The sequence below is a fragment of the Lipophrys pholis genome, assembly GCF_963383615.2.
Source record: "Lipophrys pholis genome assembly, chromosome: 11".
Taxonomy (NCBI): Eukaryota; Metazoa; Chordata; class Actinopteri; order Blenniiformes; family Blenniidae; genus Lipophrys; species Lipophrys pholis.
The window spans coordinates 17360571-17384767 of NC_137631.1; the positions used below are offsets into that span (position 1 = coordinate 17360571).

General features: G+C 41.9%; 3 protein-coding genes across 5 annotated transcripts; 2 read left to right on the forward strand and 1 right to left on the reverse strand.

Moving 5' to 3' along the window:
* Window positions 1-680: 680 nt before the first annotated feature.
* LOC308116289 (uncharacterized protein) lies at window positions 681-2132 on the forward strand. The gene is made up of 5 exons (XM_080474386.1): window positions 681-986; window positions 1069-1245; window positions 1314-1418; window positions 1514-1605; window positions 1690-2132. The coding sequence occupies exons 1-5, from the start codon at window positions 894-896 to the stop codon at window positions 1781-1783; spliced, it is 561 nt and encodes a 186-aa protein (XP_080330512.1). The 5' UTR covers window positions 681-893; the 3' UTR covers window positions 1784-2132.
* Window positions 2133-2395: 263 nt separating this feature from the next.
* dnaja2b (DnaJ heat shock protein family (Hsp40) member A2b) lies at window positions 2396-8801 on the reverse strand. 2 transcript variants are annotated; one of them, XR_013935829.1, is made up of 10 exons: window positions 8475-8801; window positions 6651-6710; window positions 6050-6276; window positions 5886-5966; window positions 5373-5506; window positions 5083-5279; window positions 4803-4947; window positions 4201-4328; window positions 3550-4096; window positions 2398-3115 (listed from the first exon to the last, which is right to left on the reverse strand). XR_013935829.1 is itself a non-coding variant. In XM_080476011.1 (9 exons), exons 1-9 carry the CDS (start codon window positions 8550-8552, stop codon window positions 3908-3910), a joined length of 1239 nt encoding a protein of 412 aa, XP_080332137.1. In that variant the 5' UTR covers window positions 8553-8796; the 3' UTR covers window positions 2396-3907. The 2 variants fall into 2 exon arrangements, 1 of the variants encoding a protein (XP_080332137.1); XM_080476011.1 differs by having other exon boundaries at window positions 2396-4096; window positions 8475-8796.
* Window positions 8802-10946: 2145 nt separating this feature from the next.
* On the forward strand, window positions 10947-23015 carry ppp6r2b (protein phosphatase 6, regulatory subunit 2b). 2 transcript variants are annotated; one of them, XM_080475946.1, is made up of 25 exons: window positions 10947-11293; window positions 12796-12932; window positions 13063-13218; window positions 13340-13438; window positions 13721-13907; window positions 14496-14633; window positions 14716-14781; window positions 14899-15011; window positions 15097-15210; window positions 15479-15599; window positions 15857-16018; window positions 16099-16314; window positions 16411-16475; window positions 16561-16676; window positions 16779-16864; window positions 16955-17032; window positions 17119-17216; window positions 17303-17360; window positions 17790-17914; window positions 18050-18222; window positions 18305-18461; window positions 18924-19003; window positions 19415-19625; window positions 21057-21203; window positions 21833-23015. In XM_080475946.1, the coding sequence occupies exons 3-25, from the start codon at window positions 13091-13093 to the stop codon at window positions 21864-21866; spliced, it is 2772 nt and encodes a 923-aa protein (XP_080332072.1). In that variant the 5' UTR covers window positions 10947-11293; window positions 12796-12932; window positions 13063-13090; the 3' UTR covers window positions 21867-23015. The 2 variants fall into 2 exon arrangements, with proteins under 2 accessions (XP_080332072.1, XP_080332073.1); XM_080475947.1 differs by having other exon boundaries at window positions 11092-11293; window positions 16099-16305.
* Window positions 23016-24197: the final 1182 nt, after the last annotated feature.

Here is a 24197-nt window from a genome sequence, read left to right on the forward strand (position 1 = left end):
ATTAGTATTTACAGTTGGGGCTTTTTAAATATGGCTTTAATTTGAACTTTTAATATCCTCTCCTGTGTTTTATTAATACTTTTTTTATGGAAAGTACCTTGTGGAAAGTGCTGTTAAGTTTAGTTGGTTGATTGATTAAAATAGAAAACGCACAGCCACATCAAAATATGTCATTTACCATATGCTGATGTTCTTTTCTGCAGGTTGCGGAGCAGTCATGGAGGAACTGCCCTACTTGGAGATTTCATGTGTGCCTGATGCAAAAAGTGATGCTCTGGAGATTCCTCCTGCAGAGGGAAGAGCCCAGACAGAGGACAAGGGTGGTGCAACGAAGACTCAGCAGAGTTATGAAAAGCAGGGTTCTCTGATCCCTCTTGCCTGGAGCAAACTGCCAGACGATGGCACAGACAATGAGGCAGAGGCTGCCGCTCGAGGCACGGGACACAATCTGAATACTGAGAGCAGTGAGAAGACGCAAATCCAACCCCCACAAAGTAAGGAGAAGAATGACGAGTGCAATTTATTACAATGTACCTCAGCTGGTCAACGAGATGCACAGCCTGCAAACCTGCAGTGCAGCACAGTAGAGCAGGTAGTACAATGAGTGTGTAGCACACAACAACACAGTTACCATCTCATTCTTCTGACTGACTTCTATGTATTTTTCGTCTTAGATGATCCTGAATGTGACACCCATTGGCGATCAACCCAAGGAAGGACAAGCCATTTCTGAATGTGACCCCCAAACACATTCTCCTGGGGCAGAGAGTCTGCAGGACATTCAGCCGCCTCTCTACTCTGAGCCCCCAGAGGCAAACCCACATGTTGATGACCCCTACGCTGAAACATCCAATGACATAGCTAATGCAGGCAAAGAAGTAACTGTCGTGGAAATGTCTCCCACTGCAGACGAGTCTGAACTTAGGGACTTACCTGAAGCTGAGTCTTGTCACCACGACAGTCAGAAGTGCCATCCCGAAGCAGCAGTAAGAATGGGATCACTTTTTGATGTGAGCATTACTGATTGAGATTAAGTGATCTTTCAGCTGCAGGTTTCCTCTGTTCTAGGTGGACTGCAGCCCCTCGGAGATAAAGATCGAGAAGGAACGAACACTGACTGAAAGAGAGCGGGTGGGAGAGCCAGTGTCCGCAATGGAGAGAGAGAGAACAATGCGAAACCTGGTGGATATGCAAAGGAAGTATGAACAGAGGCAGCAGAGAGACCGGGAGAGGCAACTGCTGAGGGTGAGAGATGGTGGAAGTGGCCATGAGCAAGAAGCAGAAGTTCTCTGACATTGTTTTTTACCTTTCAGGTTCAAGAGCGTCTGTCGATCATCCAGAACAGGAAGGCAGAAGAAGATCTGCTCGGTTTGAAACACACCGACAGGCTAAAGCACCTGACACATGATCTACTACTGGTAATTGTTCTTCGGCCCCCCAGCTAATCGAATCGGGCAGGTTTTGTATGATTATCACCATTAGTCCAGCTGTTGTGTTTGTTTGTTTTCTTTAGGAAGACAGAAACCAGCAGAAGACTATTGTTAAAGAGCGCCTGGAGCAGCTCAGAAGAGAGCGCTCTTACATCATGCAGTCCAAAAGAGATAGGTAAATATCACTCACTCTCAACACATTAGAACCAAAAAAAACAATGGAGATAACTTTTACTTCTGAATCCTTCTCATCCTGCAGGAACACTGCAGGTTTTAAAGAACTCCTTGGTCCAGTTGTCCTTCACAGCAGAGAAACAGAGGATGGTGCAGACTGGGACACTACAACCGTTTGAATTCTTTTCTGGATAAAATAGGAAACCAAGTCCGACATACACCTGTTTTTGTAAATGATATTCAACAAACTAAAATGTACTGTGAAATCTGTCATATTAGAATCAGCAGTGGTGTGAGCTACAACAGCGCATCTGTTTTAACTGGTCGATCTTCACTCCCGACGTGCTGGTTTTGATTCACCTTGTTTCCTTATTTGGACCACTGCAGACGGGAGACCACCTCACAAGGGGTGCAGTTATGGAGATGCTCCAACCCAGTCATCAAAGCATCATATTTAGCCGCGGTCTATCTCATTCAAATGCAAAATTTTCCTGCTTCACATTTAAGAGGATAAACAATACAAACGATATGAATGACTTGTCTGTAGTCATGTTATGGCCGAACGGAAAAGGTTCTGAAGGTTAATTCTTCCCAGCAAGCGACTACCCAGAACACCAATGTATGATGCATTAACCCAGGGTGTGCAATGCCTTCGCCTATAGTCTGCTGGGACTTTCTCTATGATCACCCATTGCAGAAAATGTATGGCGTTACTGACCTTTTCTTTTCAAACCGAGTTTGTTAGTGGCATTTTTATTAGTTCCTACTTGTGGGTATGAAACAAAACGAATCTCAACAAACCTCTCGTTTATTATACAGTTTAATCATCTTGACAACCATAAGCATCAACAATAATGTAATTTACCCATGACCCCCTCCCCTCCCCTTTTTTATTTGTGTACACAATATCCCATATGGCCTAAATTACATACACAATGAGTCACAGAGGTGCACGTTGTAAGTCTACAGTGGTTCCATTAACTCTTTCATGTGAACATTTACATGTTGGACATTACTCACTGGTATAAGAAAACATTGTGACAAAAGGAGGGGACTGCTGTAGACTCTGACTGCACCTTTGGACTGGGACTGGTCTTTATTTACAGGTATATGGGGATGGGGGAGTATTGCAACATGGCTAACAACACTACGATGCGGAGATATGTATAATACAGAGGGATTGGCGCGGACTGAGTGGTTTTTCCTGCAAGAGAAGAGGACCTTCTCTGTCCTGGTGAGGAGAGGGAAAATGACTGTCTACATGGGAGAGATTCTCAGCAAATAAACATTCAGTATTTTTCCTCGTGAGCCGACGTCGTATGGGGTCTGCTCACACTGCAGTCCGACACAAAGCAGGAATACCTACAACCCTAAATAAGCAAGAACATTCCACAGCAGCTCCCACACACAGAGCCACTGCATTACACACATACAAAATACACAAGTGTGTCCCCAACTCCTATCAAAGAGTACACAACTCCAGGTTCTGTGGTCTCAAAACAACATTTCCACTAACAAAGACAGAAAAGCTTAAATTCCAGAAAAAAAAAAAGAAAAAAAAAGAAAAGGGTTCCTGTCCAGTAGGTGCTAAACTGGGATTTATATTTGTATAAGCCTGAACTGGAAAACTGCACAGAACCAGCATATACGATTCTGAAAATATGAATGTCCACCTTTAAGGAATGAGGTGGGCTTAACGTGCGGCTCTCAGCAACCTGTGCAGAGGACACACTTCACGGGACGTAATCAGGTTAGTTCTGGCAGCACGGCACCGACAGCAGTAACACACCGAAACTGAAGCAGGCGCGCGGTGTCGGATCTCTCCGAGGTGTCTGGACCCAGAATCTACACGGCCATGAGCTTGAGCAAAAAGCAGCATGCGCTTATGTGTGACTGACTAAACTACACCTTTTACAAGATAGTGGACAATATTTGCATTTCATACATTAGACGGGTGTTTCCCACAGTGAAAGGTAAAAGCTTGGGATGAAAACAGTAAGGTTCAAATCATTGAGTCAGTCATTGAACCTCTGAGAATGAGGCCGCTTTCTGGCTGGAGGCTTTTAATGAGCACTACGGTCCATAAACACAAGGTGATCATGATACATCCAGGATCTCTCCGACTTATGGGCACCATGGAACTGAGAGGGCTGATATTTATGTGTTGTTCTTTTTTTTTTTTCCTTCAGACAGTGTGTGTGTGTATGTATGCGGTAAGTCTTGAACAATGTTAGCATCGAGATTTAGGGATGTTTTGAGTATTTATGCTTTTATGTGTGTGCAAGTCTGTGTATGAGTCTTTTCTATTGGTGTGCACACTGCACCCCCGGGCCGTGGTGGCCCCCTTCCTCATCAGAACTATCATTATAGGCCTCTCTCCTTGACCCTCCTCCTGAACCTTGACTTTTGTCGAAATTTATCAGGTCCACCTCCTCCGCGTCCGCTGCGATAACGGGATTCTCTGCACGAGCAGGCAGCAAGCACTCAAGTTCCTGAAAGAAAGGGGAGGAAAAAAATAAACCACACACACCACAATTATTCCTGGTCTAAGCATAATTAGCACAAAGTATAAAGCAGTTTATTCTCTGAAACTCACATTCAGCTTTTCAGGGCTAATCCAATTGTTTTCAGGGAATTGGACGTCAAACTTAATGTAGAGGTCTCCCTTCTCAAATGGATTTCTGTACTGTGGCATTCCTTCTCCTTTCACCATTCGAATGCAGCCTGCCATACACGCATACAGAAAAAAAACTTAATGCAATAAAAAAAATCTTTCAATGCAGTGTGACGCTTTGGGTTCAATGTGTATGTTGTGTATTCTAATAAATAAAATATAGTGTCCATCTAAAACTTGAGTAACTTTCAACATTTACGCTTCCTCCTTTTGAGCGTCTCCATTAAGATAAAAAGGATAATGTCAAGAACATAATACAGTATTAATAAGAATGGGGTGTAGAAATGAAAATCCAAATGTCTGTCAATGCTGCATTGGAGAGAAAATGTGGAGGATTCATCAGGAAGATGATTGTAACCTCAAAAATGTGTCTTTTGTTAGTAACAAAAATGGATGACAAAGAGGCTGGAAGATAAAAAGAAAATGCTCTCGGCTCACTCAACTCAGAAAATTGATGGCATTATTTAGAGTTGCCATTGCATAAATTCTCTTCTTCTGCTGAAGGAAATTTAAGAAGCGTTTACCTGGCTCAATGACTTTGCCGGGTGGGTATTTAACAAGCAACTGACGTCCATCCAGGTGTGTGACAGTCATCTGGAAGCCACACAGAGCTTCGACCAGGCCAATGCGTTGGACCATGTGAAGATCGCTACCTTCACGACGGAAATCCTGTTTAACATTAAAAAGCCAAAATTAACAACCAAAGAAGAGTAGCACTGGTTTCTTATACAACTCTTAGTATTCTTTATAGGATGACCTAATGCTGTCTTACTGTTAACGAGTAGAAATCAGTTTGTTTGGTACCTCATGCTCTTTCTCTTGCAGCACGAGAACGATGTCCCCGGGTTCGACTCCGGGTGCTTGATCGGCTTCTCCTGAGAATGTGATCTTTTGCCCGTGCCTCATGCCTTTGTCCACATGAACCTCGAGGAGCTTCGTCTCTTTAGACACTTTGTGACCCTCACACTTTCTGCAGCGATCCTTCTCGTTTATGACCTCGCCTGCACATTCACACGAGCAAACGCATTAGATATTTTCATAAATGGTGCTGGTTTTCTTCGTCATTGTGCATCACCCATGTCTGTGAGTATTACCCTCTCCATTGCAGTCTGTGCAGACGGACTGCATCTGTTGAACCATGCCCGGGGCCAGCTGCCTGATCATGATCCTCATACCTCGTCCTCTGCATGCCACACACTTCTGCACTGCTCCAGCCTTACCCCCCTGACTAGACACCACAGTCAAGCATCAAAGGTAGTATCATAAGTTTCTGTTGGTGCATATGATTGTAAAAGATTTGCAATTTGTACTTGAAATTGACCGTTGGCTCTACCCCACCTGTGAATGCAAACGAACCAATAGCATTCAATAGATAAGCATTAGGTGGCGAGAATGTTGTTGTTTTCTGGGCTATTTAAGATGCAACTGCGATACAACGTATCCCGAAAGGATAAACAACAGGGTTTACTCCATCCCATTTCCCAAAACAAAAAAACAAAAAACCAAAAGAAAGACATGGACAAAGTTAGCAACAGTAACTAAGGGGGGTGGGGCTTCGCCAAAGGTCAATTAGATCACAAAACTGAACCATTAAAAGGCAGACTCACCCATTACAGGCACCGCACAGCACATTCTTACTAAGCTGCAGTTTTGTGGTTTTTCCATTGTACAGGTCTTCAAGAGAAACTCTGTGTGACGGAGGAGTTGTAAGAAAACACAATATCTGACTCATCCATGGCAGCATCCAAATGCATCACCGGAAAGTACTTACTTGAGAGGGTGTACCATATCGTCTCCTCTCCTCCTGCCTCCGTTTCGTCCTCTGCCTTGTCCGCCCATGAATCCAAACAGCCCCCCACCAAAAATGTGGGAGAAGATATCATCCATGCCGGGCCCTCCGCCTCCCCCCTCCCGAAGACCTTGTTCTCCATAACGATCGTAAAGCTCCTTCTTCTCTGGGTTTGTCAACACCTCGTATGCAAAACTGATCTCTTTGAACTGGAAAAATTAATAAAGAACAATCAGACAACCCGGCACAGTCTGGGATCTAAAAGCTTTTGGTACATCCAAACAAGGAATCCCCTTTAGAATTAAAAAAAAAAAAAAAAAAAAAAGTCTTATAGTGTCATATTCTTGTAAAATCAATGGATTAATCTCAAAGCAGTAAACATCAAATGCAGTTTTTTTTTCTCAAGAGGAAATCCATCTTGTACTCTGCACTCTGAGCTGTACCTAGAATTAATCTTCAAAGAGCCATGCTGTGTGATCATGACAAATCAAGTTGACATCATGTCTGCGCCCCAACTGTTGAGCTGTTGCCTTCAGTACAGTTGCTAAATATATTCTGTCTGCTGTGCTTTGGTGTGTCCTACCTTGTCTCCAGCATCAGGGTTTTTGTCAGGATGGTATTCTTTGGCCAGTTTTCGGTAAGCCTGCAATCACGTAAAACAAACAAAATACATCAACAAAAATGAACATGTTTTATTTAACCTGTCAGTGAGATTGACCTGAGCTGAAGTGCCACTGCTATACAGCAGCTCGAGAGAATCAGTAAAGTGTATTAGCTGTTTTTCCAAGCCACGGCCTTGACTTATTGGCCTGCTGTCACAAACATGAGGCCACCAGCAAGTGGGTGGCTGTCTTTGACATCTTGAAACACTTGACAAGGATCCCCACAAGAGTCCGCATCTTTTTAATTTACATCAACACAGTAATTCTCAACTTCCAATTCCTTCACATCACAACAGCTGACATTTTACATCATGATGTAATCAGTTGAGTTTCTCACAAGATCGATGAAGCATTGATCCATCCATCCAGATTTTGTATTGTTTCTAAAACATTCAACAGACAAATGGCAGATTTCTACTGAGAAAAACACTTTACTGAAAACTAATATCATGATTAACACTCTTCACCAACCATTACAATTACTGAACTGTGTCAGTTGAATCCTATTTGAAAAATAAATTGTATTAGATCGGATATGACTCAATGTTAAAGTTGTGAATCCTACTATAGTAACACTATAACATACTCTACTCTTTCCGGGACTGAGTGGGTTGGGTCTGTTTAGGCGTTAGGTGTTATTAGTGAGTGTTTGGGTAAGAAAATAAGAATGAGTGCAAACAATCAGTCACAAGATGTAAATGAAGCCGTGAAGACTTTCCTCAAGGTATTGCTGGTACATGAGCTGCCAGTACACAATCTACAGTTCTTGACCCATCAGCCTGCTATTGTTTTGGTAGATAGACAGTAACACATTTCCTCTTTTTAAAACGGTTGGCTTCAAAATTATTATGTCAGGTTCCATAAAATGCATCCACTGTCACTAGTGACATTCAGCAAAAAGTATTGCAAAATTATCGTTAATCAATGTTTAATAACACATATTAATTTATTTATTGGATACTCACTTCAAATAAGACAGGTGGCAAGGTGATTCAATTGTTTCTTTATAGCTACCTTGTTCGTAAACAAAGGGGCTCAGTCTATTTTCAGATCCTGTTTAATTGATAGCGTCTGGGGGAAAAAAACTGAACCCAGATTGCGTCTCTCGTGTCTTGCCTTGTAACGGTGACAATGATAAGCAACAACCTGATGTTTAACGGAAGTTTGACATGTACCGAGGGCTACTAGAACTACCCGTTGGATCGCGTTGAAATTAGCCTGTACCAATGCACACAACTTTATCCGCAGCACTGGTTTAATTTGATGAAGCCCCTCCAGCAAGCTCCATCACGTGTTATTCGCGGATCCAGTAAACATACGCACTAAATGATTTTATGGGGTGGCTGGCCTGCTAAGCTAACGCTAATTGGTGCAGGCTATTTACTGGAACGTATCACCTAGCACTCGGTAGCCGGTGAGCTATCACACTCGTGGTCCCCAAAAGGTTCATGGAGCAGGCCAGCTCCCATCTTTTAAATGTGTATACAACCAACGAAAATCATAGAGTGTGAGCAGTAATTCTGAACAACTCGATAAGTAACCTTACAACGCAGTGCGACGACCAACGGCTCAGTTCTGGAGCATTTTTTACTGGCTTAGCTTCCAGTTTACCGACCGAGCTCGTTAGCTCGTGCCGAGGCCACATTGCACTGGTGACCTCTCTACTCGTTTTGTTTTCGTTGTCGTTGTTGTTGTTTTTAACGGAAACTCTAATAGATTTAGATTGATCTTCGAGAGCTACGTACCTTTTTTAGCTCATTTTCAGAGGCTGAGGGAGAAACTCCGAGGATGTCATACAGCTTAGTATCCACAACGTTCGCCATGATGCTAACCGGCTACCACAGAGAGCGAGCTTGTGTCTGCGGAGGTTGGGCTGAGCCGGCCGGGACTGAGCGCGCGCGGTGCTGCCGGGTACTGCAGACACAAACACCCTCTCACAGTCACACACATGCCAACAGACGGCAACTGGACTACAACAAAAAGGGCTGCACTGCGCATAGACACACGTTTTGTGTGTGTGTGTATATAATTACAATATTCTTGCAAAGTTTGCAATTGTCTGTGCATGTTATGAAAATGCAGTCATGCAAACTGACACGCCCATTAATTTGTTAACCAAATATTGGATTTATACCTAATTCAACCATCAAATAATGTCTTTTGAAATATTTTGGGTCATTCCCTGTCAAATCAAATCTTTTCACGTGAAAGCTTGTATGTGGTCTATTTTAATGTCACTTAAGAGTAGTGGTGTGCAATACTGCAAGATTTGGTATCGATCTGATACGGGGCTAGTATCGCCATTACTTTTTAATATTCAAGGTTAATGCGCCATCAAATTGCTCAATCTGGATGAATTTTCATGTCCTCTAAGTGTTTTTATGATTTTTCATGTGGTTTATTATTTAATTAAAACCTAGAACAAAATTTAGGAAACGTTTATAGAGAAACAGAAAATACTTTACCATCATAATAATTTTTTTCTTGTTCAAACAGCAATAATGAAACATTCGTACATTGTAATGTCTGGATTTTATTTTTCTTAAATAAACAAAGTGTACAAAACTATCCCAGTGTTAAGGATGGGGCAGCATGCGTACATAAAGTAGAACAACTGAAATTAAATGTCAATCTCGTTGCACTGGTATGGTTCAATATCAATATCAACGTAAGTATAGATGTAATAGATATAGTAATATAATATTTGGATCGATCGGTCCACCACTATTTCAGAGGGGATCGAAACTTCACAGGTTTGAATCCCACAGTGGACAGGTCACCACAGTGGGTCCCTGAATGTGACCCTTGACCCCCATCAGCTCCCCTTCGGCATCTTTATGTGGCTGCCCACCACAACCTTGGAACAGGCTGGCTAAATGCTGAAAAAAATTTACCCACACTGGATACCAGTCCATCACAGGGCAAACACAGAGAGACAGACCACCGCACATGCTCGCATTCACGCAAACAAATGTGGCGTTGGCGAAGGTCTGCGCTCTACTGAGTGCCCGCTCTGGCCTTTAAACTTTTTACAGTGGACGAATGCACCTTAAACTTCTATTGCACTTTATTCTACTCTGCCTTACAAAATCTGCGGTTCATCTTGTACATTTTGTCCAAAGTAATCTGCACCATTGTATCTATTGTATACTGTTAAGTCTGTTGAATCAGTTTTAAATGTTTTGAATCTATGTGATGTGTGCTGCAGACCTCTTGGCCAGGTCACCCTTGTGAAAGAGAGCTTGATCTGAATAGGTTCTTTTCCTGGTTAAATAAAGGTTAAAAAAGACAAAAGAAAAAGATTCCTAGGTGTTCATGAAAAACCCACAAATAATGACAGTACAAACACTGTGATTACATGCAGTGGGGCAGGGAACTGCACCTCCTGAGTTGTATCTCAGTTCCCTCTTCTGATAAAAGGGATATTGTTGTTGTTTTTTTGTCGTCATGTGAACATTATAAGCTGGGAAATGGGACTTCCCAAAACGTAAAAAGTCCCTGGCTGCGTGAAAGCAGCATAAAATTGAAACAAGGCATTGAGTCTGTGCAATAAAGGTTATCAAGGCAGAAAGTCAGTCCTTCTGACAGGAGAAATATCCGTTTCTGATATTGCACCGTTACAGATTTTATGCTTTTATAATTTACCACTGTCTGCAAATGTAACATAAACTGTATGTTGGAGCATCATCTATCTAACAGATACAATTGCTGAAAAGTGAAGCATGTCGTGATAATAACCATATGAATAACCATATGGCAGGAAAAGGTCAGTACAGATGTTGATACAATTCGGGTGAGTGGTTTGTTTTCCCAGTTCAGTCCAAACAAGAGGAACATGCAATTATTGCTGTAAAGCTTTACAGTTGCACACACTAAGTCTATTTCACTGAAATAGTTCACTGTTATAATGTTTGCCAATGACTACAAACAAAAACTCTTTTTCTTAAATTTTTTTACAATTTGCTTGGTGGTTTGGTGGGCCGGATTGCATCTTTTTGCGGGCCGGTTTTGGCCCACGGGCCTCATGTTTGACACAAACCTGACTTTAAATGGAATTTTGTCTATCTTTGATTAAGATGACCTTTATTCTTTCTTTTTTTTTTACTTTCTTATAACATAAACTTCATGAACAAAATGGATGTGAATGATAACCGCGACTGATTTAGTTAAAACCCAGCTCCTCGGAGTATGTTGTTGCGGTGACATGAGTTATTTTCACACAGTTGACGGGCAGTATGAACTTTTGACTGCGTTTCAGGTAGTCGCCATTTTGATTAGCAAATCTGACACATTTGTTTGTATTTCTTGTGTGACTGACTGCTGCACGGTTTCCCCTCGCCCCCCCCCCCGGCGGCCCCTCAGCCGGCAGGCGGCCGCTGCCTCCGTGTGACGGCTCCTGGAAGTGACATTGCGTTGAGGCGGAGGATCGTTAAGCTAACAGCGCAATCATGAGTGGGCTGCTGCCGCTGCTGCTGCGGGCCTCCTCTCGATGACCTGACAGCCAAAGTCGTCGACTTGCAGTGCAGCTTTTGGAGATGATGCTCGTGAAATGATTAAATATGAGGTAAGACCCGCTCGTCTTTAAAGGGAGAAATCACACCGAACGAAAGGAATGCGAGTGCCGCGTCGCGCTGTCAAGTGGCCGGGGGATGATAACTGAGCGACGGTTGTGAAACCAGGAGGACGTCGTCCCACCACCACCACCACCACCTCCAGCTGCCCCGGAGCCCCGATACACCCCCGACCCCGGCGGAGGGTTTTACAAGCCTTGTACCTCTTCGGTGAACCGTGTGGAAATAGTTTCCTATAACGTTAGCAGCGTGCGGCTTTGCTAGCGGGTTGGTGGGAGGCTTTTCGCGTGAAGGTAAAAGGAAAGACGCCGAAGACGAAATGCGTGAACGCGAAGTTATGTTTTGCTCGAGCTAACCGAGGCCAATCCCCAGCGAAACCACCGCCAGCTCCCGTTATCGCCCCTTAATAGCTAACGGTAACCCGGTAACAAGCCAATGTCAGCGCGCCTGACAGGCCCGTGTCAAACCTGGACGGGGCTGTGATGTTTAACGGGAAATGTGCGTCCAGCTTTGGGGATAATACTTCAATTAGCACATCATGTGGACACCTGTTTAGCTGGTTTGGTCAAAAGATCTGAAATATGCAGTCAAATGTCATGTTTCACCTTGTCTTTCAGTCTGATGTTATGCTGTAAAATTATACATTTGCCCATTTGTTGTGTGTATTTTGTTATTATGCTGTGTAAACCTACTACATCTTGTGGATAACAGAATAGGTCACTTTTATTAATATCCAGTAATGTGCAAATGTTTTAGTGTGAGAGAAATGCTCCTGTTACATGTTGAAGTAAACTTCTGGTTGGTTCCAGGTTTGCTCCAGATTTAGCTGATGTCATTAAGTACTATTTTAGAGTATGAGGACGAATTAGGAGTCCTGGAAGTGACTGTGTGGTTACCAGAGTGTTAATCTCAACTTCGTGGAGTCTGTTTGGGATTACATGAAGAAGCTGATCAAATCTGAGCAAGAGCTGTGGAAGGTGTTTTATTCAAAATACCTGTAAAATCTCTTGCAAAACAGAATGCATGTTGTTTCTGGAATCAGTCGTGCTGTTGCATAATATACAGATACAGATGATGAAAAGTATCGATCAACTCTGTTTGCACAGTTCTGCTGATCCTGTATTATATTTGTGGTGTGAAGCAGTTGGTGTAGTTTTCTGGTGTTATCAACACAATATCAGTCAATCAAAAGCTTAATATTTTGAATATTATCTGCAGGTCTGTGTGAACTGTTACTGTTTATTCTTATTATTCTAATCGTACCTCGTAGACCATTGAAACTGTAAATGTGAGGCCGCCCTCGCAGCAGGCTGGGTATATAATGGCAACAAATGACTAGCACTAACTAGGTTAGTGATGCATCCCTTCCTGCTTTTCACGGAGGAGTGCAAAGTGTAGTCTCTGCATTTATATGGAATTTAACTCTTGTTCATCATAGAAGAGATGTTGAAATTCATGATCTTTTAAAAATTTACTTTGATTTCTTGTTTCCCAGGTCGAAGGCAGTTTCTTCAGTGTTTGGACATGCAGTGTGTAATTAATGATGCTGACTGATGTACTGGACAAGCAGTATCAATAAGGGCAGTTTCTGTTTTGCAACATCCAACTGAGGATTCTAGTTCATGTCCAAGTGTGAGTATCAACATACAGGCTGTGTATTGTATCTAAATGGTAATTTCACCACACACAGTCAAAATGAGTGTCACGCCTGTCACACAGTTATGACACTAACTCCCTTTCTTCATCTCATTCTGACCGACAGTTAAGTGTATATTTTGGTGACGGCAACCATGTTTTGGAAGTTTGATTTACACACATCTTCCCATCTGGAGGCGTTGTTGGACAAGGAAGATGTCACACTCACAGAGCTCATGGATGAGGAAGACGTGCTACAGGAGTGCAAGGCCCAGAACAGGAGGTCTGCTTGTTACTTGCTTTGCTGTAGCTGCAGCAGTTCCACAGACTCATAATGGATTTTTTAATTTTCAAACATCTACTAACTGACTTTCTTTTTCTGATCATCACCTTGGAATTTGCAGACTTCTCCTGTTCTTGTGTCAGGACCCATGTATGCAGGAGCTGGTCCGTATGATTACTACAGAGCCCCCTGCAGGCGGAGAGGAGACCAAACGCTTCAAGTACGTGCTTTTGTGTAAAGAATGCTGATGGTGTAGTATACTGTATCCAGGAAACAATGTGTTTTGCATGTGCACTACATCACATCGCTTCCCTGTTTATCCTGTGATACACTGGAGCTTAGGAAAAAACAGACTGAAAGAAATGACAAAACCGCATAGTTTCGCTTTATAAAAAAAAATGTTCTACTTTTAATTTAGCACATTAACATAAGTTGAACAATTAGGTAAAGATTTTACCACGGCGTCATTATAAATAACTTATGTTGTCTCTATTTGTTACAGGTATCCAAATATAGCATGTGAGCTGCTGACATGTGATGTGGGAGTGATCAATGATAAGCTGGGTAATGAGGAACCTCTGCTGGAGACTCTTTATGCCTTCCTGGAGCAGCCATCCCCGCTTAACCCCCTCCTGGCATCTTTTTTCAGCAAGACAATTGGGAACCTCATCACACGAAAGACCGAGCAGGTAATGCACTATTGCACGACAAAATCCAAGGGTACCGTATGGAAATGCTGATGGATGCATTTTATGTTCTGATTTATTTCACAGAGATTGAGGGTGATATTGTCAATTGAATGCTTGCAAACATAAATACTTTGGCTACTCCAAAGTTCTCTTTCTGTTGAAACGCCAACCTGCGGCCATGTTATCCAAATAGTTTAGGTTGAACCTGAAGTAGGACATTTTTAAGACTGTTGATCTGTTTATTATAAATATTCTCAAAACATTGTAGTGCTCCTTTTACTATTCTCACCATTTTGGACTGAGATAACTTAACTTAAAAACCAATGGCCAAACTGCCTTTATATCTAGCTGTGTTTAAACAACTTAAGGGACATTTGTCTTCCCAGAGGCAGTGATCCCATTCTTGCGTGTACTATCTGTTCACAAATGAGTGAAATCCCTAGTAATGAATTGATTTACGTTTATTTTTTGACAAGAAGTTTCAAAGTCTCTGAAAGCTGAACTCAAAGAGTGTCTTGAATATTTTAGTTTCATTAAAAAAAATTCAAGAAGACCCACAGTGTTCCTTCTGCTGTCCGATTGGTTTAGGTGATCAGTTTCCTGCGACGGAAAGAGGAATTCCTTTCCTTGGTCCTGAAGCATATCGATACATCGGCCATGATGGATGTGCTTCTCCGTCTTATCAGCTGTGTGGAGCCGCCCCCCCTTCGACTGGAGACTCTTATTGTAAGAGACAAATAAAATTACATTCAACAGTTCTGGCCCACATTTATGTGCAGTTATCATGTCATATTGTTTTTCCCCACAGTGGCTAAATGAACAGAAACTGGCCCAGAGACTAATAGAGCTCATTCACCCAGAGAGAGATGAAGAGGTAGGATAGACTCCTGTTCCATTTATAATGATAAGTAGTTTATTTTGTGATTAAGATATCAGTATGATTTACAGACTTACTGTATATGTTTGTTTTGTGTTTTTTTTTCTCTGTCAGAGACAATCCAATGCATCTCAGACTTTGTGTGATATCATTCGACTAAGCAGAGACCAGGCCGGTCAGCTTCAAGAGATCTCACAGCCGGACCCTTTGTTGACTGTGCTGGAATCGTAAGTTAGAGAGAAACACACAAAAGTTCACAGTCTCTTGACAGGATGGAGAGAGTGTGTGATGGACGTCATTGTGTTTCCCCAGGCAGGAGTGTGTGGAGCAGCTTTTGCAGAACATGTTCTCAGGAGACAGGACTGAGAGCTGTATTGTTAATGGGATTCAAGTTCTTCTCACCTTGCTGGAAATCAGGAGGCCTGTGTGAGTGCAAGAGACTTTGTTCATATTTTGGACTTCAATAGAATATGAAATGGTTAATATGGGATATGGGGATAATCAGGATATTCCTCTTGCCTCTATTCTCTTCTTGGCAGGCTTTTAAATACGCTCCAATAAGACTGTCTTGTGTTTATTCATTAAAAGTTCAATACATTAATTTTCTGTGTTGGCTATGAATTTAACATTCAGTAGTGTTTATGCGTCATTGTATTGCCGCAATGCATGTGTTCTCTGGTTGTGTTTGTGATAGGGTGGATGGCATAATGGACGCTCAGGGATTTGAGAGAAGCTACACTGTTAACAGCAGTATTTTGTTGGCCATCCAGCCACATCTGACACACTTCCACCAACTACTTCTGGAGCCACCCAAGGTACAGAAGAAAAATGTGTCATTGTAAAATGGGTAATTTTTTGGATTCCAATGGGTTTTGATATGATAAGCTAGATGAATACATGTAATTAATAAATTAAATGTATTATAATTTCTCATTATTCATTATCTAGTTTAGATAATATTAGATAAGATTCATTTGTTTGCTAATAGTTGCACTTGTATCACAAACCTCACCTATATGGCATGTTACAAATTCTCTAAGTTCCTCTGTGCTGTTTAACTATGCATTTATAGCGAGATCCAATGCTGACTTCTCTGGGCGTGTGGGAGGAACCATTGGGAAATACCCGTCTGCATGTAGCCAGACTAGTGGCATCTCTGCTTTATACGAGCTCCTCCAGCCATGCAGTCGTAGCACAGGAACTCTGCAGACTCAATACAATGGATGTTCTTCTGGTGAGCGAAGCAAACATACTGCATTTCTATTCCACTGTGCAATGTTCAAAAAGTGACACTTATGTACACCTACTATTTAGGACTTATTCTTCAAATATACGTGGAACAACTTCCTGCATCTTCAAGTGGAGCTTTGTGTTGCTGCTATCATACGGCCCTGTGCTCATGAAATGAGACTTCAGGAAAAGATCAATCCTCAAGAAGATGCATCACAAAAGGAGGATCTGACTGAAACCCCGGCTTGTGAACCTCCAGTAACCTCTGAAGACACTGCACATAATCTTATGGTGACTAATGTAGGTGTTTCTGATTTGTGTGAATTTAAAGCCGACAGTGGTTGGCCAGTGTCGGTCCTTGTGAATTAAAGCATGATTATCGATTTCTGTTCTCAGTTGTTTCAACACTGCCACCTTGTCCAGAGGATTCTGGAGGCTTGGGAGGAGAATGACAAAATGCAGTGAGGAACTTTGCATTTCTAATATGATTGACATTAGATGGTGAAAAGGTGAGAATTTCAATCAGCATGGTATTTTCTTGTTTAGGTCAGAAGGTGGTATGAGAAGAGGGTACATGGGACATCTTACCAGGATTGCCAACACAGTTGTCCACAACCTGGAAAAAGGCCCAGTTCACACCCAAATTAGTAGCCTCATCACAGGTGTGCTGACAGAAGAGCTTGTCCTTATGGGTGGCAAATGATTATGTCCAGGATGCGAAAATTGCGTTCGTGACATGGATTGTTTTGTGTGTTTTGATGTAGATCTGCCAGAGGACTATAGAGGGCGCTGGGAAACCTTTGTGGACCAAACACTGTCAGAGACCAATATGAAGAATACCATCGATCTGGTAAACCCCTTACTCGGGTACATCTCATGGCTGGTGGACTGTCTCGTGCAGACATTCAAACGGCTTTTGTATTTGTGTCTCCATGTTCAGGTGGGCACTGGAAACCCTCGTCCCTCCTCTGAGGATGATATGGAAAGCCCCTTCCCTAAAGAGCTTACAATACAGCAGGTAAACACACATACACAGGCATACACACAAAATATTGGAGACCGTGGTTTGTTTCCCTGCTGTTAATGAGAATTATGGGTTTGTAGGCCTTTTCAGACTATCAGATCCAGCAGATGACCGCTAACTTTGTGGATCAGTTTGGTTTCAATGACGAAGAGTTTACTGATCATGATGACAGCATTGGGTAAACTACCATAATATTTGTCTCTGTGGGCCAGTGGAGTTTTTTTATTCTCTGTGCTTTTTAAGTCTGTTCTTCACCTTTTGTAGGGCAACATTTGACCGGATTGCAGAGATCAATATCAACATTGATGCAGGCCAGGACAGTGTGAGTTTACTTACAAGTTTTATTCCACAGTTAGTGAAAGTATATTGCTTTGTGGTATTTCTCATGCTTTTAATGTTTTTATTGATTTTGAAATATAAAAACATGAAGACTTTATTATTAAAGTAATTAAAGAAAAAAAAATTGCTAAAAAGTAAACAAACTACAATTAAGTAGTTAAAGCTATGTTATATCATATAATGATTACTGCTGTGACAAAAAGTAGCAGCCAACAGGACAATCCTCAGCTTTGGTGAAGAATTCATAGTTGAAACTATCTTGCAGTTCTGTGGCAGCTTGTTCCAAATATTTAATCAAGTAGCCACTAAGCAGTAGGAAAATGTCACAGCTAACTGACAAAGTGTTGACTTGTGGAACAGGGAGAGCTGCAGAGGTGACATTTAGATAATTTTGTTTGGTTTTGTTTTTAAGGCCAACACAGCTGCGTTTGACGCTTGCGCCAAAGAGAGGATACAGCCCTTTGATGATGATGACGATGAAGATATCTGGGAGGAAAAAGAGATAAACTATGCAACTCAAACCAAGTCCCGGAACAGGTAGAGATGCATACAACTTTTTAGTGAAGCTCTCAACATGGAGTGTTTTATCGCAGCACGACAAGCCGTTGGTTTAATTTTTGTAAGTGAATTGCCACTACATTCTCCATAAAACAGATACTAATTTCTTTCAAGGTTTGGTGGGTCACAGTCCTCTCAAAGCCAAGTAACCAGTAAGAGCTGCGACCGGACTGCATCTTCTGGCACTGAGGTCGCTGACACAGCAGACTCAGACTCTGAAGAAGGAGAAGACCCTAAAGATGACCTGGATCCTTTCTCGAGTCTCGACCAGGCTGACACAACAAAGAGTGAGATGCTTTCACATTGTTTTATCTAAACGGCTCGTGAGAAGGTTGGTGACATTGAGGATGTCGTCCTCTTTGTTCTCAGGTTCTGGTTGGGTGGCAGACTTCGGAGCGGTGAACTCCAAGGCTCCAGCAGCGGGAGTGGGCTTTGCAGCCTGGGACACTCCAACCTCTCAGCCAGCTGCAACAGAGGCTGAGGAGAAAGGGTGGGCCAAGTTCACTGACTTCCAGCCGTTTTGTTGGTGAGTGTGTGCACGCCTTAAATATAAAGCTGGAATTCCTCCATAGCATCACAGATCTCAGAGCTTCATTTCTCTAAAGTTGTTGTGAAAGCACGGGAATATGCTGTCAGTGATTATCAAATGTTAATAGTCATAATTAAAGTTTCTGATAATTAAATCCATTCTTCATATTTTGATATAAAGATTCACAGCATGATATTTCCACTAGTGTTTTGTTTTATTCAATGTTTGACTTGGGATGTCAAATAATACAAGTTTGAAATGTATCACATTCGTTTCTATAAATCTTTTTATACTGTAAATATATATGTCAGTGATCCAACTTATACTGGTTATTTTTCCTTCAAAAGACATAAAGCTGAAAAAGTTTCCTCCAAGTTTACATTTCTGCATGTATAGAGTTTTATCAGCTGTGTTGTACTTTCTTTGGCTTTTCTTATCAGTGTGATTTATGTCCACCAGCTCTGAAACAGGTCCCAGATGTAGCTCTCCTGTGGACTCAGATCTCAGTGGATCAGACAACAACAAACCAAACCAGAACCGTAAGCACAAGTTCAACTGTGCATCATGCAACAAAAATAACAACATGGATTGAAGGGGTGCATTTCAAACTTTTGAATTGCCCCTAGGGGATGAATAAAGTTATTTGACTTGACTTCACAGTTGCACATATTGAATAACTGTAAATCAGTCAAGACATTTTTACTCTCTCAGGATTTGGTCAATTTTAGTAAAAAAACAAAAAAAGTAATTACAGAAAATGAGACAACTTTTGGTAGCTTTGAAAAGTCATTCTTTTTTTCAGGAAAACAACTCGAGGATGTTGTAGTTTGTAAACCTTTGAGCCTAACACAAAGCAGTGTGCCAGTGGGAGAGTCTAAAGTCAGAGAGATGGCTTTTATTCCTTTCCTCGATAACAAAGACGGAGCCTTTCTTGTCCCTCACTTGAACAGCGTGTGTGTGGAGTGTGTGCGTGGCAAGGAAAGCTCCACTCGTGGCCTCAGACACTTCGTCCTCCAGTAGCTCGGACAGCGACGAAGAAGAAGGCAAGACCGAGTCCACGTCCAGTGAGACGGTCACCACAGAAACCATCACTACAGGTGCTGGCAAGGAGACCATCCGGCTTACCATGGATGCCAAAAATGAGAGGGCAGTTTTCACAAGGTAAAACTTCTCACGCTCAAACATACCCTTCTGTGTTCCCCTTCGTTTTGAGTATAACTGAAGAGCTATTATAGACCCCACCTTTCTCTTTCTCCCCCAAACTGTTTTGTGTGAAATATTACGTCCCTCCTGTGTCTTTCCTCTGATGTCATCGTCCTCGTGTCTGTTCCCTTCTTTCCCATCTCCCCTTGACTCCAGAATATTCAGACCTGCAGTCAGACGGTATGTTGTGCTTGAGGTCCTCTTCTCTGAAGTTTGGAATGCTTTCCAAAAGTTATATGAAGGACTTGTGAAGTGTCACGTTTTGGTTTGCCTGTTGCATTTAACAGGACGATAATCCAGGTCCATGCTAATTCATGAAAAAGAAAATCACTAACACTTCAACAGTGACTCGTAGAGGAAATGCAGAACTGCTTCTTCCTTTGCTGGACCAATCTCATGTTCATAAAACGACTTTCTGTAGCCAATTCATGTGTTGAAAAACCAAAGACAGATGTGGATTTTAACTTTAAAAAGTACATACTCCCTTTATAATACAATTTGGTGTAGTTGTTGGTCTGCATTGAAAAGATTTAGTTTTCCTCTTTGGGTTTAGAGAAATACTTGCAAGAACTGTAATACAATCAATGTGCCTGTGTCCTCTTTTATGAAGTCTTGACGTCTAAGATAAAGACATATTTACATGTAAATCAACTTCACCTTAAATAAACATCTACTTTGTGTTACGGGTACATGCACATTTGGCCTGCTCGCAGTGCAGTCCACATGCTGCAAAGTTCTGGACTGCTCGCAAACATCCGCAGAGAGGGGTCCATGTGGCCTCGGGCAGTTGACAAAATTTGCATCACACGCACCCTCGTGACATGACTGTGGAAAGTATGAATTGGCCCTAAACCTCAAACATCATGAAACAGCTCACTTTCGTTTTAGAGATCAAATGATCGTTGAATAGTTTGTATCTGACTCATTCAGTTTCACCACAAAGTTGGTAGTGGTTGAATAATGACTGCAGTTTTGTGATGAGATCATGCTTTTCTCAATTATAACCTTGCAAAGGCCAAATCTACACGATTAACCACTAACAGTGTGTCTGATAGCATGGTGCAAACAAATGCAACCAGTTCAATATTTCAACATCCTAACAACCCAATACATTAGCAAGTTACTAACAGTGCACTGACAAGCATGCTACACTTAAAACATTCCACTTTGGACAATCAAACTGCAGTGTGAGCCTCAGTGCAGCCCCCTCTGACTTTAGTTGACAGATCAATGGGTGTAAATGACCATTTTGAACCGATCAGACAACTGGAGGGAAATAGCAGATACAACAATATTTGCTTTGCTCTTCGCTACATAGAAACATTTAACAGGCTCCTGTCAACTTATCTTTTTGATTAAATTGTATGTATGTTGTTTTGTCTTTTTCAGTGAAGCAGACAAGGTGCCAGTTGACAAAATGTCCATGAAAGACAAAGGGACAGGCAATGAAAAAGAAATGGAAAAGGGAAAAAAACATGGAAACTGTTCCAGCCCAATCACCACCAGTCCAACTAACCAGTCGGCTGCTGCCTCACAGTAAGTGTGTGCGTGTGTGCGAGTGTGCGTGCGTGCGTGCGTGTTAATAGAGGAGGAGTGAGATCATCAAACATAAAAATCAGTGATTCATCCCAGTTTAAGCGCCTCTTGTGTAAGAGTCCTTGGCCGGGGGGCGCCTGTTGACCCGCAGATTTTTCTGAGCTTGCAAACACAGATGTGACCTGCATTTTCAAAATTGTCTGAATTAAATAGGTGAGCAGGATCAGAGAATATACTACACTTATGGCTATTAAAGCTTGGCTGATTCTCACAAAGGAACTAAGTCACATTAGTTGAAGTGGTGGTTCTTAAAGTATGGGAAGTCTGCTCAATCAAAAATCACAGCTTGGTGAGAGACAAAGCACATATGCAGTTGTTCCAGTGATTGTTTTACATCTGCTTCAGTTTGCAGAAGGAGATTATTGGATGAAAATACCCCACAATGATGACCTTCACTCTTTTTAAGTGTTTTTATAATGCAATTGATGCCATAAACTCAACAGAACTTCCCTAGAAGTCCAGACGTGTGCATTCAGCGGATGTCGTAAAATGTTACTGGTGACAAAGCTTCTAAATGTGTTACACAACCGCTTCTTTTATTTCTCTCTTCTTCTCTTTTTGTTTCACAGAGACATGCAGTCCTCCGCTAATGGTCCGGCCTAACGACGAGGTTCAGGCACACACACATCATACCTGTTCATTAACATACAGCCTTTCCACCTTTGCTTCATGTTAGCAGCAGCCCCCCCCCCCCCCCCCCCCCCCCAAAAAGCCCTTTCTGTGTCCGAAGACAAGTAAGTGAACGGGAGCTCCTCAGTACTGACCTTCTGAACAGTATTTGTGTTGGACACCAGAAGTCTACCCAGGGGTACTCGGGATGTCTCCTAATGCACCTTCATCTAATAATAACGGAACTGTTTCAAAGAGTTTTACACAAAATCTCATTGTGCCAGATACCCCGAAGCCAAATTGTTACCACTGTGTAACTCGCCATTTCTTTTCTCCATGAAATTTACAAAACAAAACATTCGTACATGTTGTGATAAATATTGTGTTTGAGTGCTCGCTGCACTTTATTCTCTACAAAGCTTTGAAGTCTGAAGTGTCGACCTTTCTTAAAATTCTGAATTAGTTTCATTACATTTGGGCCTCTTTGCAGTCTGGGTGTGCACGCCGCACACGCACACGCACACACACACACACACACACACACACACACACACACACACACACACACACACACACACACACACACACACACACACACACACACACACACACACTTTTGCTCTTGCAAAGCATTAGACTGTTTACACGATAGTAAGAAAAACTATTTTCACAAAATCATCCAAGATTAAAAAAAGCCAAGATTCTTGCAAATCCAGCCCACCTCTACTTTATCTGCTGCGTTTCAGTGCACACTCAGCCGAGCAGGCGCTTTATTACTGCAACTGTTCCAGTGATTAAAAATGGACTTTATTTCCCCCACACATACTCTTTGAATCATTATTCACTCGAGCAAAATTGGACTTGTTGTGATCACCCTGGACGGACTCAGCCTTTGTTCAGTGTCTTGGAGGCTCGTGTCTCAGTTCCTCCTCTGACATGTACTTTAGAGGTGTGTGTGTGTGAGCGTGTGTGTGTGTTTGAGCTCTGTGCCACAGAGTACATTCTCAGGTCAATGGAGCGGCATGCCGATACAAAGAAAGCACACCTGTGTAACACACGCGCACACACACACACTCAGTGCCACACACACACACACACACAAAAATACACACAAACATATTTATAAACACACGCAACAGGGGGAAAAAAAAGAAAATCATTTAAAAAAAAAGAAATAAAAATGACCCGGTGAAGTGCACATACCAATTCATACCACTCTCAGAGCTGTTTAAATGTAATATTGTGAAATTTGAACCTGTATTAGGTTGTGGCTATTCCCAGTAATATGTAAACGTAATATAAATGTAAACAGTATATAAAAACATTATATCTATTTTTGGTATCAATCCAATGTATGGGAAGGCAGTTGTTTTGCAGATTGCACCGTGTGTATTGTATGTGTGTTGTACTTTTGAAATGAGGCAATAACAACGTGTGTGTTTTGGTTAATGGGCCAGCATCAGTTCCCGTTCCTTTGCTACATGCTTCCTGCAGTGGAAGACTAGGAGAGCACCTGTTGTGAATGTTCAATCAGTGGTCTGCTTTATGTTTACTTAAAGGATAATAACAGTTTATTAGAACTTGGGCGTCATTCGCATTCGTCATTATTAATATAATTATTGGTTTAATTACATGAAGTCTGACTAGAGTACAAAGGTGAACAATATAATAACGTTGAAACATCCGGCTTTAAACATATCACTCTTTAGGGAGACATTTTTTATAGACATTACTTCTTCTTTTTTTTTTTTTATCATATCTGTGACCCATGTGAGAAGTGATTAGGTTTTCAACATCAAAATACCACACCTTGCCTTATTCTAGTAATTCTGCTTGGAGCTTTATCGACTGCTGATCTTTGTGTCCTGAACTAGTTAGACAGGACTAGTTATTTCATGGCAGACATGCCCAGAAGGATTATATTTGCTGTTAAATCACTGGGTTCAGTTCTGACCAACACACTGGCTGCGCGTTCTTCCTCAAAGTTAGAATCAAACCAAGACATATGAAATTCAGACATTCTTCCTGGTGTATGTTCAAGAAAATAAACAAAACGCAACGGAGGGCCAGAAGATCACAAACGTCACAAAGAAAATTCAAAGTGAAACATTTAATCTCGCCTCCGAATAACAGTTTTTGAATTATCTTCCATGAGCTTTTTAATCCTCGCCTTCGATCGCCTTCCATCCCAAATATGCGGTCTCTCTGATGCCACCCCATTTTGAAGGTCCCCTTTCTTCCGGTTGTCCATCTCTGGGGAGTTCTCTCTTTGAACAACACCAGCCTCGCAGACATGAAACAGATAATGACTGTAATTGAACACCA

Bases quoted from the DNA above. Each gene is read 5' to 3' on its own strand.
- LOC308116289 (XM_080474386.1), top strand. From the start codon at position 894: ATGTCTCCCACTGCAGACGAGTCTGAACTTAGGGACTTACCTGAAGCT. The intron at 987-1,068 runs GTAAGAATGGGA...CCTCTGTTCTAG, and splicing joins AGTGCCATCCCGAAGCAGCA to GTGGACTGCAGCCCCTCGGA. The intron at 1,246-1,313 runs GTGAGAGATGGT...TTTACCTTTCAG, and splicing joins GGGAGAGGCAACTGCTGAGG to GTTCAAGAGCGTCTGTCGAT.
- dnaja2b (XM_080476011.1), bottom strand. From the start codon at position 8,552: ATGGCGAACGTTGTGGATACTAAGCTGTATGACATCCTCGGAGTTTCT. The intron at 6,277-6,650 runs GTAGGACACACC...TAATTTTTCCAG, and splicing joins ACCCTGATGCTGGAGACAAG to TTCAAAGAGATCAGTTTTGC. The intron at 4,329-4,802 runs GTAAACGCTTCT...CGTGTATGGCAG, and splicing joins CGGCAAAGTCATTGAGCCAG to GCTGCATTCGAATGGTGAAA.
- ppp6r2b (XM_080475946.1), top strand. From the start codon at position 13,091: ATGTTTTGGAAGTTTGATTTACACACATCTTCCCATCTGGAGGCGTTG. The intron at 13,908-14,495 runs GTAATGCACTAT...CGATTGGTTTAG, and splicing joins TCACACGAAAGACCGAGCAG to GTGATCAGTTTCCTGCGACG. The intron at 15,211-15,478 runs GTGAGTGCAAGA...TGTTTGTGATAG, and splicing joins CTGGAAATCAGGAGGCCTGT to GGTGGATGGCATAATGGACG.